Source organism: Protobothrops mucrosquamatus, unplaced genomic scaffold (assembly GCF_001527695.2).
Source record: "Protobothrops mucrosquamatus isolate PMUCROS unplaced genomic scaffold, P.Mucros_1.0 scaffold_84, whole genome shotgun sequence".
In the NCBI taxonomy this organism is placed as follows: domain Eukaryota; kingdom Metazoa; phylum Chordata; class Lepidosauria; order Squamata; family Viperidae; genus Protobothrops; species Protobothrops mucrosquamatus.
The window spans coordinates 614,559-629,809 of record NW_015386160.1 but is presented as its reverse complement, the minus strand read 5'-3'; the positions used below and the strand labels follow the sequence as shown (position 1 = coordinate 629,809).

General features: G+C 41.0%; 1 protein-coding gene across 1 annotated transcript; it reads left to right on the top strand.

Annotated features, from left to right (window-relative positions):
• The first annotated feature begins 1,838 nt into the window (after positions 1-1,838).
• LOC107286007 (galectin-1) lies at positions 1,839-6,187 on the top strand. The gene is made up of 4 exons (XM_015814296.2): positions 1,839-1,942; positions 4,102-4,178; positions 5,274-5,445; positions 5,979-6,187. The coding sequence occupies exons 1-4, from the start codon at positions 1,934-1,936 to the stop codon at positions 6,123-6,125; spliced, it is 405 nt and encodes a 134-aa protein (XP_015669782.1). The 5' UTR covers positions 1,839-1,933; the 3' UTR covers positions 6,126-6,187.
• Positions 6,188-15,251: the final 9,064 nt, after the last annotated feature.

Here is a 15,251-nt window from a genome sequence, read left to right as displayed (position 1 = left end):
GGTCCTCTGCTCCCGCCATATCTGCCTCTCCCACTGACCGTACTAATAACTCCCTCCTCCCTCAACCCCCCACCCTCCCCCCCACCCTTTCTACACCGCAACCCTCAGACATGGCTGGTCCTGACCTAAGGTGATCCTCCCCCCTCCCAACCTGCTGTATGGAATGAAACTATGTCTGAATCTGGATGTTCTGCTTTGGATACCACGAAGCCGCCTCCCAGAAGGTAACAAGGAAGAGAGAAAGAAATAAGGCCAATTAAAATGTAGGAAAACCCATATTAGTTAGCCAATGCAATAGGACAACAAAACCCAATTGCAAGTATCACAAAGTCCATTCTATGTGGCCATCACCAAAGAGAGGCTCCCAACATGATATTTTATCTTGAAAACATCCATTTTACAATATGTTGGGGTCTCAGACTGCTTTATTCTATTACTAACTATACTGTTACAAACTATTATTCTAAATCAGTCCTTCTAAATGCCAGAATCCTTATCACAGCTGCTGGATGTTTTGTGTGTGTGAGTCAGTTTGTGCCTTGGAATCAGTATTTTTTTTTTAACTTATGGAAACTACCTGAAATGGTTTGCCATTACCTGCTTCCTAGGGCTGAGAGTGGCTGGCCCAAGATCACCCAGCCAGTTTTGTGTCTATGGTGGGAACTCCCAGTCTCAAGGTCTCTAATCTGGTACCTTAGCCATTAGACCAAACTGGTTCTCTCTGGATGCTTTAAATCATGAAAAACCTACTGTATTACATCCCCTTAGAGAAGAGCTGACTCCCTACTCAAATGTACACATTGCTTGTAAGGTTTTTAAAGAGTGGGCAGAAAAATGCTTCAAATAAATAAGGATGCACATGGACTAGCTAGCATCACTTTCCATAAGTCAGCAATATGTCTACCATTTTTATACACCTGAGCAAAAAGGAATCTGTAGGGAATCACTTCCAAATTTTTTCATGCTGTGTATAAATCCTTTTTACTCTAAGCCTGTCTCTGTGATTAAGCAGATAAATATGAATGGGTTATAGTTCAAACGTGCAAATCTGGATTTAAGTGGTTTGTGAGAAATCTTAATGATGGCACTAATATTTTGAAAATATTAGTGCCAAAAGAGAAAATATTTTTTAAAGAAATCTTGGCTGCTTTCCTTTTTGTCTTTCTTTTACTATCCGGTAACACTTAATTGACGTTTTCAACTGAGGTGTCCATATACTTGCAGTTCTGGCTGCAGTCTCTTCACAGGGTTCCTTGTAATTCTTTCATTTAATAATAATAATTAACATTTCCACCTGCGATCTGGGTAAAACCTAGTGCCCTTGGCAAAAACGCGCCCCCTCCCCTTAAGAGGTCCTCCTTGGGCCGTAGAATTGCAAATCTAGGCCCGCCCCCAATGCAGCCAATCCGCAACACGCCACTCTTTATCCACAAATGGCTAAAACCATTGGTTAAGTCGTGCTTCGAAAGGCTGCTGGGAACTGTAGTCATATGGTTCTCCTTTTAACTCCCCCCCCCCGCCGCCATAGAAATACATTCACGGGTATGATCAAGAGGATTTCTGGGAGTTGTAGTCTAACTGGACTTTTCTTTGCATACGTTCAAAAAGATAAGTTTCTCTCCAAGCCAGGAATAGGTCGTGCAAACATTTTTATCACTTCTATTTTTTAATGTCTATTTAACACACGTGTACGCACACGCCCTCTCACCGCTCCGTTGATGAACCCTCATATCCCACCTGAAAAACGCCACAAATCCGTTTCTCCATCTCATTAATTGGTGCTCGGCGTTTCGCTCCTGATTGGCTGGTAGTAAAAAAAAGCACCTGCAGCTGAAAGCTATTTAAAGATTGCGGGGAAACAGCCTGGGACGATCAAGGGTGTTGGTTTGATTTGCGGAGCGTGCTGCGACTTCTCTGAGAAATCGACACAACGATGGCAGTGGTGAGTAGAAAAAGTAATGTAGGGTTGTTGTTTTTTCCTGGAGTCCAGAAATGCTGATGTTGCGCGGCCGGGAAGGGAAGTGATAACAGTAATATGACTATACTGTTTAGAGCGGTGTTTTTGAGGCTCGGCAACTTGAAAAGGGCTGGATTCCAACTCCCAGCATCTCCTAGCCAGCATGAGAGTTGGAGTCCACCCATCTTCAAGTTGAAAAACATTGCTTTAGAACTTGGTGTAATAAAAAAAGTTAGCATTTTGTCAGAAGTGCAAAAATTACACGGAGCTCGTGATAAAATGTACTGAAGAGAACATTAAAGGGAATGGTCCATAGAATAGAACAGAATAACTGAGTTGGAAGATACCTTGGAGGTCTTCTAGTCCAACCCCTTGCTCAGGCAGGAAACCCTATACCGGAGTAGGCAACCTTGGCTCTTTTATGACTCGTGGACTTCAACTCCCAGAATTCCTGACCCAGCCTCCTTTCTATTCCACAGCCCTGGTGGGAGAGCCTACAATGCAGTGTTTCTCAATTTTGGCAACTTTAAAGTGGGTAGACTTGCAACTCTCAGAATTCTGGGAATTGAAGTCCACCCATCTTAAACTAACCAAGTTGCATCAGACGCTGAGGGTAATTGACCCAGCTGTCGTGTTGCTTTTCCACATTTTGATCCAATCCATTTTGAGAGTATTGTGAATGGAATATTATCCTTATATGGAGAGTAATTGGATTATGTAATGAACAAAAAGATATTTATTTTCCACTGCTTTGGATCTCTCACTTATTGCTCTCCTTGGCAAAACTTGGCTTCTCACTGTGAGAAAAAAAAATATTGTCTTTTTTCTGCAATGTACTACATACCTTTACATAAATGCTTTGTACTTTCCAAGCTAAACTATCTGAAATTGCCCCAATTACTTAATCTTCTGGATTTCCCCACAGCTGCGCTCTCCTATTGAATTGCAAGCTTGTTTTTCTTCTTTTCCTTACATAAAATTTTTGTGGAAAGCTCTTTGTAATGGGTTTAATGTATACTAGTTGTTTTCTACCTATTTAGGATAACTTTATTCATAAGCAATTAAGTTTACAAGACTTAGCCTAAACAAAACCAGCTTCATGCACTACGCTAAACTTTAATTGGGTTTGCTTAGCTTTGGTTTAATATGTGCAATCCAAATATTGTAGGTTGCAAAATACAGCAAAATGTAATGGAATGCGAGAAAGTCCTTGAAATGGGGAATGAAGAATGGTCAGATAAGAGAGGGCGTATCCTTAGTCCAGTGTTTCTCAACCTTGACAATTTTAAGGCATGTGGACTTCAACTCCCAGAATTCTGGGAGTTGAGGTCCACATGCCTTAAAATTGTCAAGGTTGAGAAACACTGCTGTAGTCCATAATGGGCAGAGAAGGAGGCTCAGAGGGGACCCTCCTTAGTTTCTCAGACTCTAAAGGAGACAGAAAAAAATCCTATTTTCAGACTTGCAAGATTCTGTTATAATGCAGCTTTACAACAAAATAGAATTTGCTATCTGGTCATGTCTCCTCTCTGGTCTCCCTGGGAAAAATAAGAAAAATAGGTTAGATTAAAATATTAAGAAAGAAAAATAGGTTAGTATGATGTGCAACTCTAGTCAATTGTGGTTTATTCATGAAATCATGTGAAATAAATCAGTGATGTGAGAATTCGGCTATAGTCTATGGTAGAGATGGAAAATTTGTAAAAACTCTGAAGTGGGTGGAAAAAACAATTTTAGGTTTCTGGGAAAACACTTCCAGAATTTGAAATGCATGCAATTTTTTTTTTTAAATAACATCTGTTTAGTGCCTTTTGATGTTTAAACTAAAAATAACAAGGGAAGCACATCTAAGTATAAAGGAGGAACATGTGCTTTTTGCATGAAAAGAACTGTTCCTCTGAAAAAAAGTGCTTAATACATCATCATCTGCTCAGAGAAATCCTGCATGTTGCTTTACAGAGAGGTTTTATATAAAGGGGAAAAAAAACCAAGATCCCCAGGGGAAGTTTTTTTTCCCAGATTTTTTTTCCTGTTCCTTCAATTTTTATTACTAGTCATGAGCTAATTACAGAATGTTGATTAATGTTCTTTTATGTTTTGGGCTGGAAGTTTGGCGATTCTCATCCCATGCTCTTCTTTTTTAGCAACTGGTTTCTAACATGAAAATCAGGTCTGGCGACTGCATCAAAGTGAAAGCCAAGATAGAAATAGATGCTGAAAGGTTTGTCAATAAGAGAATTGTAGTTTGATTACAAAAAATGTGGGGTTGGATGGATATTGGGTTGAATTCATTCTGTGATAAAGGAACTCTGAATCCATTTCTGTTCAGTGGAAAGTTGGGCCTGCACATGTATCATTTAAATGTATCATTCCTTTGTTGTAATTTTTTTGGGAGAACCTAGGTAGTTTTTTTTTTAAAGAAAAGTCACAAGGAATTGTCTTTGCATGGTTATATAATGATATTCCCTGAATAGAATAGAATGGAATAGAATAGAATAACAGAGTTAGAAGGGACCTTGGAGGTCTTTTATCCAGTCTATCCCCGTGCTTAGGCAGTAAACCCTATACCATTTCAAACAAATGGTTGTCCAATATCATCTTAAAAATTCCAGTGTTGGAGCATTTTCAGTGAATGAATCCTTCAAGGAACTATAGTTCGAAGTCATTTAAAACACAGAGAAAATGAAGCATAGTGGTCTTTGACTTGAAAAAAAGCTTGAGTTTGGAATTGTTCTGCAATTCAGGGGGTTTTTTTTTTGCACGTGCATGTGGAGTACAAGCAAGATTTAAGACTGTTTTTCAAACTTGCCAACTTTAAGATGTGTGGACTTCAGCTCCCATGTTTACTGACTGGGGAATTTTGGGGGCTAAACCCACACACCTCTTGCTGATATTCAAAAATATTGATCCAGGGAAAGCAGAGAGTTAAAATTTGCCAGGCACATAGAATGAGAATGTGAACATGGTTTGGCACATCAGGTCTAACCTTTGAATGACTCAAAGGTCCAACATGTATTCATAAATTGCTTATTTCTGCATCAGATCCCAAATTACTCTTGAGGGTAATTGTTAGACAGTTATTCTAATGCAGTCAGACTATATTTTCTGCTCTGGAAGAGAAAAGCTTAATTCTCTCCTGTGGAATTGGGAAATAAAGATGAAAGTATAGAGTAGCCTTGTAAGTAAGGCTGCTCTGGACATCTCGTCTTTATGGTGTTTTTTTTTATACTTGCACATGTACCGTGGATGTAGAGGTCTGAATATGGCAACAGATTTCTTGGACTATCTACTAATGATCAAAACTTGTTCTTTCTAGTTTTGCCATCAACTTGGGCCAGAATGAGTCTGAGCTGGTCCTTCACTTCAACCCTCGCTTTGAGAGTTATGGGGATGTTAGGACCATTATCTGCAATTCCAAATCGTGTGGAGAATGGGGTATGGAGGTCAGGGAGGACATGTTCCCTTTCCAAAAGGGGGAAGAATTCAAGGTAAGAAAAACTTACTCCTCCACTTGGCATCTTCCTGATGTGTTCACTTCAAATCTCAGCATGGCTATCAGACCTGGAGGGCACGAGGTAGAGGTAAAGTGAACTCTACAACTAATCAAAATAAAATCAAAGTAGCTTATCAAGATAAACAGAAAGGTTGACCTCACTAGACAACATTGGTGGAGGTTGTATTGGAGGGAATGGCTTTGCTTGAAACAAATTAATGTCTCGTGGATTACGTTTTTTTAAAACCCTATTGCACTAGCACAGTGTTTCTCAACCTTGACAATTTTAAGGCATGTGGACTTCAACTCCCAGAATTCCACAACCAGCAATGCTGTCTGTGGAATTCTGGGAGTTGAAGTCCACATGCCTTAAAATTGTCAAGGTTGAGAAACACTGCACTAGCAGTTTAACCATTACAAGATGCCTCAAAAATGACACCAAACTGATGCACTCCCTCTCATGAACTTTAATAGCACCTAACAGTATAATAAACTATCTCAAGGGACTTTCTTTTTTATTTCTTCCAGATCTTTGTCTGCTTTGATGCCAAAGAGATCACTGTGAAAATGCCCAAGGGAGAGGAAATGAAGTTCCCAAATAGGTTGGAAGTGGATACAGTGGATTATTTCTCTATTGTTGGTGATGTTAGAATTAAATCTGTCAGATTTGATTGATCCCAATCCTTGTTTTGCACCCAAAAATAAAACTTGCATGAATAAAGTGAAACTATCCTGGCGTGATTCTGTCATTCAATCTTTGTTTGTCCGTAGAAATGCTGGTTTATATTTGCATGCAGTAATTCCAATTTTGCTTCCTGTTCAAATGTGAAGAAATGTCTGCTGGGATCTTTTGAAACTAGTTCAGTGAAGCAAGGCATCAAACGCACCTGTAGTTCAGGAAAACCTATGCCTTAAATAAAAGGGTTAGTTTTAAAAGATGCCACCAGACCCTTCCTGAATTTTGGCTGCCCGGGAGAGCAGAGTAAGAAGCAGATCTCTTCTCTTCCATGGCCCAGGTATGAAACTTGTTGGGGTAACTCAAGTTTGGAAAAATTCAAACCAAGTGGACAATTCTACTTGGCCAACAGGTTTTGCCAAGAGGGGGCAAAGTGTCTGAGGTTGCTGTATGGCCGGGGCTGCTGGGAATTGTGGTGTTCTACAGGCTGCTGAATTACAAGTTCCATACTCCTGGGCATAGTATATATTGTGACTGTCAGGATGTAGGAAGAGTCAACAACGTATAGAGTAGTTTGCCTCTAATGGGAATTGCTGGAATTAAATTCAATGAGGTTTCTTATAGCTTCCTTATAGCTTATACATCTTGTGTTTTTTCTCCTATTGTCTTCCTGCCATTCCCCCCCCCCCCCAATCTTGTGGAACAGGCTAGCCTGGGGTCCTGCAATCTCCATAGCTGAGTGGGATTTGAATTGTGGACTTAATTTTAGGATATTCCCTACAACTCACAGGCTATTGACCCCTGACAGTGCTGAATTTCTATTGAAGCCAGGCTAGACCTGTATACTAATGTAAAATGGTTTGCCTGGATTTGGCCTAGAAAGCTGGGCCACTCCCACCATAGGTTGTAAATCATGGCTTATGGTTTGGTTTATTGATAGAAGACAATATGTGTAGCTCAGGGTTAAACTGTGGGGTCCTTGATGTTCTTTGAGCTTGGTGGTTTGCTTGTAGACATTTCATTACCCAACTATCATCACTAAAACAATCTGGCACTGATGTTAACTCAATTTTGTAATGAAACCTCTGGAAGAAAACCAAGTTCAGAGAATACTAAGGACCCTCGTGGTTTGGTATAAGTTAAAAGCCAGCTAATTATGGCTTGTGTAATCTGTAATTAGTTTTTAACAGGTGTGAATGAAACCCAACTAATTCTGGCTTGCCCCTCACCACCCTCCTACTATTGGCTTCTGGTGGTTCATTCTGCCCCTGAAACCCTAGTTCCTCTGTTTGAACCCCATTCTGTAAAGTAGAAGAAACCACATTTCCCTCATGGATGGGTGTCTGAGGGAATCTTCAAGGTTTATGGAGGATAACAAAAATGGATTATGGGCTATTAAGTTGCTGTTTATTCGTATAGCCATATAGATATTCTCCATGATGATCCATCCTTAACCTGGTCCCTCAGATTTTGCAAAGGTGCCCCTATTACCATTGTGCTCACCCCCTTTGCTGCTGATCTTGCTGATCATTTATACCTCCAGCGAGAACTCGAGTTGGTTTGTTTTTCAACCTTGGCAATTTTAAGAGGTGTGAATTTCAACTCCTATGCTGGCTGGGGAATTCTGGCAGTTGGGAGTTCACACAACCTGCCTCCAGAAGCGGTGAATGCTCCAACACTGGAAGTTTTTAAGAAGAGACTGGACAGCCATTTGTCCGAAATGGTATAGGGTTTCCTGCCTGAGCAGGGGGTTGGACTAGATGACCTCCAAGGTCCCTTCCAACTTTCTTCTTCTTCTTCTTCTTCTTCTTCTTCTTCTTCTTCTTCTTCTTCTTCTTCTTCTNATTATTATTATTATTATTATTATTATTATTATTATTATTATTATTATTATTATTATTATTATTATTATTATTTACATCTTACAGTTGCCAAGGTTGAGAAAAACTCTCTTAGGTTATCCACTGTTTTCTTGGCTGTCTACAGTCCTCAGAAAACTACTCCAACACCAAAGTTCAAAGAATCTTAAAAAACAGGAGAAGGCAGCCTTTCCAACCCTACTTATTGTGGTTTTTTTTTGGGGGGGGGGGACACTGCTCCATCAATATTTCCAATTTCCCCCCCCAGAAGGAAAAAAAAAATATATGAAAGCCTAAAACGGGGAAAAGAAGCGCTTTTGTATGTGACAGGTGTTGCCAATGTGCGCCAATCGCGACTCCAAGGCCACCTGGCTCAGGAGCACCGGTGGGTGGTGGAGGCAGTCAAGGCCTTAACCGCGGCTAGAGACTCCGCGTGGGTGGGAGTGGCGAGCGGAAAGATCAAAGGCAAGCGGCGGGGGAAGCCTGAGAATCCTAGTCTGAGGATTCTAGGTGGGCGTGGCCAGGGGCGGGTTGGGCGGGGAGACTTCGGCTCCTATGAAAGGTTTCGCGGCGATTTCGATTTTTCTGTGCAGTTCGCCGGTCCTCCTGGCGCTCCGCGTCTCTGAGGGCGCTTGCCCTTCTCTTTGCACTAGCCCAGTGTTTCTCAACCTTGACAATTTTAAGGCATGTGGACTTCAACTCCCAGAATTCCACAGCCAGCAATGCTGGCTGTGGAATTCTGGGAGTTGAAGTCCACATGCCTTAAAATTGTCAAGGTTGAGAAACACTGCCGTTAGCTGCTCGTCCGGACGTTTAACTTCTGGCTTTGGATACATAGTAAACAGGTTTCTCTCTCGTCTTAAATCTGGTTTGTTTAATGTCTCGGGGTTTTCTCGCTGCCTTCTGCGGAACGGTTTTGGAGTCGAAGTGAATCGCCTCCGAGTTGGTCGGCCCACGGTGTAATGATGTGCAACGCAGCGTAATTAAGAAATTAATGGCAATTTTATTTATTGGCATTGCTGTGGGAGATGCCGTGGCGTTAATGAATAGTAAATATTAATTAAATGTATTATTTAAGTAGTGTTTAATAGCTAAGTGCTTATTTAACATTTAGAACCAAGTATATTTGGTTTTAATATTTTTATTTTAAATGCTCTGTTTTCCGGTTGTGCACCGCCCAGAATTTGATACAAGATGGAGAGGCCATATAAACCTTTTCAATAAATAAAACGCTATCTTATGGGGGACTTTCAAATGTCAAATTCAGATTTTCAAGCATCCTTTTTGACTAGTGGAGTCAAATGGTGAATGGAAAGTATTGAGGTTTTTTTATTTATTTATTTGCTCCAATTCTGTCCCCAAGGAGCTGAAGGAGTGGTGTCTAAAAAGTGTGAAAAAAGTTTTCTCCCTTAAATTTTGAACAACCACCTTGTGAGACGGTACAAAAAGTTTTTTTTTTTAAAGAGGGAAAAGCTTAATTGTGCCTGAAAGCATTTCATCAGATGTATGTATACTCCGATATGTGGGTGGAACTCATTTCAGTGGCTTGTTGGGGATAATAGACAGGGATTGTTTGTAAGCCTTTTTTAAAAAAACAAACAAACAAGAAGTACAACTTAATTATATTAAAATTACTAGAGAGAAAGATACAGGTAATCCTCAACTTATAACAACTGAGCCCAACATTTCTGTTGCTACGTGAGACAGATGTTAAGTGAATTGTGCCCCATTTTACGTCCTTTCTTGCCACAGAAAGCTGGATGAGCATCACTGACTTATGCTGGTGGTGGTGTTGGGAGTGACATCAGTACTGTATTACATCTACTGTCTCTGCCTTTACATTTTGCACATTTGCCTAGTACAGGGGTCTGCAACCTTGACAACTTTAAGACTTGTGGACTTCAGCTCCCAGAATTCCTCAGCCAGCATAGCAAGGTTGCTTGAACAACTGAAGCAGCAGGCAGGAGGCAAACAAACCTGGGAAAAACATCAGATGCCTTGGAAATATTTATGCAGGAATCACCAAGCCCTCATCTGCAAGTGGTGTGCTGGATCCAGAGTTCACGAAGGTCACATCCAGGTCTCCGCGGAGCAAGCAGCCCAAGAATTTAAGGTGGGTGGATGGGAATCCTGTGTTTCTAAGGTGCTGGTATAATAATGGTCTGTTTTTCAAAAAAATTATTTTTTTTTTAAAAAAAAAATATTATTATTTTTTTTTAAATGTGGACAAAACTTGGGAGCTGGCTGTGGGATTCTGGGAATTGAAATCTACACATCTTAAAGTTGCCAAGGGGGTGGGGTGGTGGGAAACATGGACTTAAATGTTCCAGAAAATGGATTTCTTTTTAAAAAAAACTTTTAAAAAACTGAGCTCTTTTCTATTCAGTTAGTAAAAAAACAAATTGCCATGTTGGAGAGCTGTGACTCCCTTAATTGCAATGCATGAAGGACAACAAGTCAGATAGTCTGTTGCATATATTTTTCCTTACCAAAGTGTCTATTAAATTGTGGTGGAATGGTTTGACAACCTGATGGGATAATTATTGGTACTGAAGGACTGAAAAGCTTAGTCTTTAATTTATTAGCCTTTCGTTCAGATACACATGGTAAGTATATAGTGGCACTTCCTCCCATTATTTGCCCTAAACCAGGGGTAGGCAACCTCGGCTCTTTTATGACTCATGGACTTCAACTCCCAGAATTCCTGAGTCAGGAATTCCTGAGTCAAAGGTTGCCTACCCCTGCCCTAAACCATGGTTGGGTTGAGGCAGGTTTGGGCAACATGTAATCCCCATATGTCACCAAATTACTGATTCCATTTTAAGTGAGCTACAGCTTGCGAAATCTTGTATCTTTTAATAAAATAAAGGCAGTCCTCGACTTACCACCACAATTGACCCCAACATTTATGTTGCTAAGTGAAATATTTGTTAAGTGAGTCTTGCCCCATTTTTACGACTTTTCTTGCCACATTTGTTTAAATGAATCACTGCAGTTTGTTAAGTTAGTAACATGATTGTTAAGTGAATCTGGTTTCCCCATTGATCTTGCTTGTCAGAAGGTCACAAAAGGTGATCACATGACTCTGGGACATTGCAGCCGTCATAAATACAAGTCAGTTGCCAAGCACCCAAATTTTGATCCCGTGACCACGGGGATTCTGCAACATTCGTAATTGTGAAAAATGGTCATAAGTCACTTTTTTCAGTGCTGTTGTAACTTTGAATGGTCACTAAATACACTGTTGTAAGTCAAGGACCACCTGCATGTTAGTCAGAAACCCTACCTAACATGGCTCTGCTCTTATAGTATCTCCCTCTTAACTCTTGGTCCAGCTGCTATGGGCTTTTGGATGCTGTAGTCCATAATACCCGGAAAGCTATCAGTTCCTCATTTTTATTGTAACTTTGTGTGATTCTTTGACGTTCAGTTGGCCACAAGTGATGGGAAGCCAAGAAGTCTTGAGAATGAAAAGGTAAAAAATAGACCTTCATTCAAGAAATGTTCGTTTGTGAATGGTGAATAAAGGGGTGGCTTTATAAAGAAAGCAAAAGGGATGGAACCAAAAAATTTGCCTACTAATGAGGGAACCTGTTATTAATGACAGATGACCTGTTATTTTTTCAGAATTATTTCTGTGAGTTCCTTGATTATATAGAGCAGTGATGGTGAACCTTTTAGAGACCAAGGGCCCCAAAACTGCCCCACCCGTCCGTAAGGCTACCCACCGCCTCCACAGCCCGCTGCAGCAGATCATTCAGGCGGCCCAGCAGCGCTATGGCAGCCACGCCCTCTGCCCATGCCCTGCAGCATCATCTGCGCACGACGGGGCGCGAGGGCGGAGTCTTTTCTCCGCTGCCCGGCTGCCATGTCCTTGGCTGCGCTGCTTTGCGCGGGCTGTGCCTGACGGTGACTCTTCTCCGGGGAGGCTGCTGGTGAGGAGGGGGCCACAGGGCGAGGCAGGGCTGGGGCGATGGCGTCCGTGCCCACAGATAGAGCTCTGAGTGCTGCCTCCGGCATGCGTGCCATAGGTTCGCCACCACTGATATAGAGAATCATCAGAAAAGTGCAAAGAAGCATAAAACACGTATAGAAAAAGAAAGCCAAGATGTAATTGTAAGTGTTGATATTACTGGCAAGTCACTATGTAAGATTGTTTTTTTAAGTGAATTACTTTAATTCATAAATGTGTAGGATGGCATCCTTTATTTGGAAGAACATGGTCCCTGCTGTATTCAAAATCTGATGTCTGATATGGGGAAAATCTAAATCATGGAGACTGATAAAGAATACTTGTAGCTCAGGGTTGAAATGAGGGGTCCTTGGTGCTCTCTGAGCTTGATTGTTTTCCTGCAGACATTTCATTACTCAAAGTAGGTAACCTCATCAGAGCTAGTTTAGCCCTGATGATATTACCTAGTTGGGTAATGAAATGTCTGCAAGCAGGGCTTTTTTTCTCAGAGAACGCCCAGAACGGAGTTCCGGCACCTTTTTTGGATGGAACCTTGTAGGGTAGGCAAGGCGGGTTGTATGACTTGTGTGAGTTCCGGCACTTTTTTTTTTTTTTTTTTTGAAAAAAAGCACTGTCTGCAAGAAAACAACCAAGCTTAGAGAGCACCAAGGACCCCTCACTATGGAGACCATAAAGTCCTTTTGAAAGTTTGACCACTAGGACTCAAACAAGGAGATGTCTAAATCTCGCTTAGTGAGTTGGGTAGACTCAGCCATTGTTATGGTTAAACCATGGATTAAGATTTAGTATGTTACGAGAACAATAGAATAACAGTTGGAAGAGACCTTGGAGGTGTTTGAGTCCTAGAATCCCCAATTCCTGGTCCATGGACCAGCACTGGTCCACTGAATGACAGAAACTGGGCCGCAAACAAGCGTAACCCCATCCTTGGGATGCAGGCAGCACACAAAAGCACACCCCCTCCGGTCCATAGTCCCTGGTGCTCAAAAATCTGGGGCTGCTGTTCTAGTCCAACCCCTTACTCAAGCAGGAAACTCTACATCATTTCAGACCAATGGCTGTCCAACCTCTTCTTAAAAACCTTCAGTTGGAGCATCCACAACTTCTGGAGGCAAGTTGTTCCACTGATTAATTGTTCTAACTGTCAGTCACAATGGGCACTTATGTTTATTCCATAAATAATTGAGCAAACCATGATATGTGAACCAACCCATTATCTCTTATCCTCCTGGGGTTGTAAAGTTAGATCCAGTCTTTTTTGAACTTTCCATTTATGTAGACCTATATAACGTTTCAACCAGATTCAGCATAACTAAGATGCTGATTACAGGCCAGCATATGGGGAAATTGTGGTTTCCTGAAAGATGGCCTTTTTGGCTCTCAGAATTGTTAGAGTTTGAGGCTGGGTTTTAGGCTGTAGTAGATTATATCTGAAGGATATTAGGTTGAGCATGTCTGCCCTGTGAGTACTGAAAATGCTTTGGAAGTATTTTTATTATTTGCCTCCTACCTCTTCCATTGATTCATCAAGTATCCATCCAGAATTCATCGTATCACAAAGAAGAGGGAGTCAAGCTATTATCCAAAGCGCCTGAAGGTAGGACAAGAAGCAACGGATGGAAACTAATCAAGGAGAGAAGCAACCTAGAACTAAGGAGAAACTTCCTGACAGAACAATTAACCAGTGGAAGAACCTGCCTCCAGAAGCGGTGAATGTTCCAACATTGGAAGTTTTTAAGAAGAGACTGGACAGCCATTTGTCTGAAATGGTATAGTGGAATAAAAAATAACGTATTTAGAAAATGAGCAGTAGAACTAAAAGGTGGAACAGCTAAAATACCCCAATAAAATATACATTGATGGACATATTATTTATTAGCCTAAAAGCTGTAATGACAGGATGGTCACAGATAATAACATAAGAAACTTACACTACATCACTGAAGAACTTACACTACATCACTGACTATTACTATCATCTGTGGATGGAGTTTTTAGAAGTAAACATTAGTAAACTAAAATATTTGTCATTGTGCTGCCACCCAGTGACCAACTAGGGAATAACAGTTATAATAGAAAATTTACTTACAGTAAATTGCCTCCCCCTCAAATCCTGTGTCATTGATTCGACAATCCTCGCTTCTTTTGGCGGGTGACTATTTAATACAAAGTGGGCAAAGCAGTTACAACTTCAGGTTGACACAGTAATAGACACAACCTGGTCAAAGTCCCCAGAAATAAAATACCCAGGCAACAATCACTTTCAGAATGATCAGCAGCACTTTACTTTTCTTTTCTTTTCTTTTGGACTTTTCAAGTCAGTCTTAACTCCTGGCAACTATAAAGACAAATCCCTGCAGTTTTGTTGCCAAGGTTTTGGAAGTGATTTTGCTCTTGCCTTTTCCTTAGGGCTGAGCGAGAGTGACTAGGCCCAAAGTCACCCAGGAGTCTCGTGGCTATGGTGGAACACTTGTGGTTTCCTGGTTTCTAGTCTGGCAACTTAACCATTACACCAAACGGGGGTTTATTTCATTTTGTAAACTTAGATAAGTAGAGCTCTGCAGTATCCCGATGTAATCTAACAAAGGATTAGAACAGTCCAATGTGTATACAGGGAGTCTTCAGCTTATGACAGTAATAAATCCTGAAATTTCTGTCCATAAGCTGAGACATCTACCTGACTAGACCTCGTAATGGTTGTTAAACAAATGCCAAAGCAAAAACTAGGATGTTTTTTTGTTTGTGTTTTTGCCAAAAATCAGCCCAAAAGTCGAGAAACCTGGAAAACAAATTGTAAATTGTAGTCACGTGACTGCAGAACACTCAACCAATCATAAAGGTGAACCAGTTGCCTGAAATATGATCTGTATGTGTGTGCACGCATGCAGCCATTGGAGCTTTGGAACTCGGCTGTAACTAGCTTTTGGTGATCTGTTGTAACTTTGAATGGTTGCTAAGCGATTGGTCATTAAGCAGGGACTACCTATATCTAAGAAGAAAGCAAGAAGGTATTTGAGAAGAATAGAAAGAGTACAGAGAAGAGCAACAAAGATGATTAGGGGACTGGAGGCCAAAGCATATAAGGAAAGGCTGCTGGAATTGGGTATGTCTAGTTTAATGAAGAGAAGGACAAGGGGGGAGATGATAGCAGTATTCCAATATCTCAGGGGCTGCCACAAAGAAGAGGGAGTCAAGCTATTCTCCAGAACGCCTGAAGGCAGGACAAGAAGCAGCAGATGGAAACTAATCAAGGAAAGAAGCAACCTAGAATTAAGGAGAAACTTTCTGACAGT

Bases quoted from the DNA above. Each gene is read 5' to 3' on its own strand.
- LOC107286007 (XM_015814296.2), top strand. The intron at 4,179-5,273 runs GTTTGTCAATAA...TGTTCTTTCTAG, and splicing joins ATAGAAATAGATGCTGAAAG to TTTTGCCATCAACTTGGGCC. The intron at 5,446-5,978 runs GTAAGAAAAACT...TATTTCTTCCAG, and splicing joins AAAAGGGGGAAGAATTCAAG to ATCTTTGTCTGCTTTGATGC.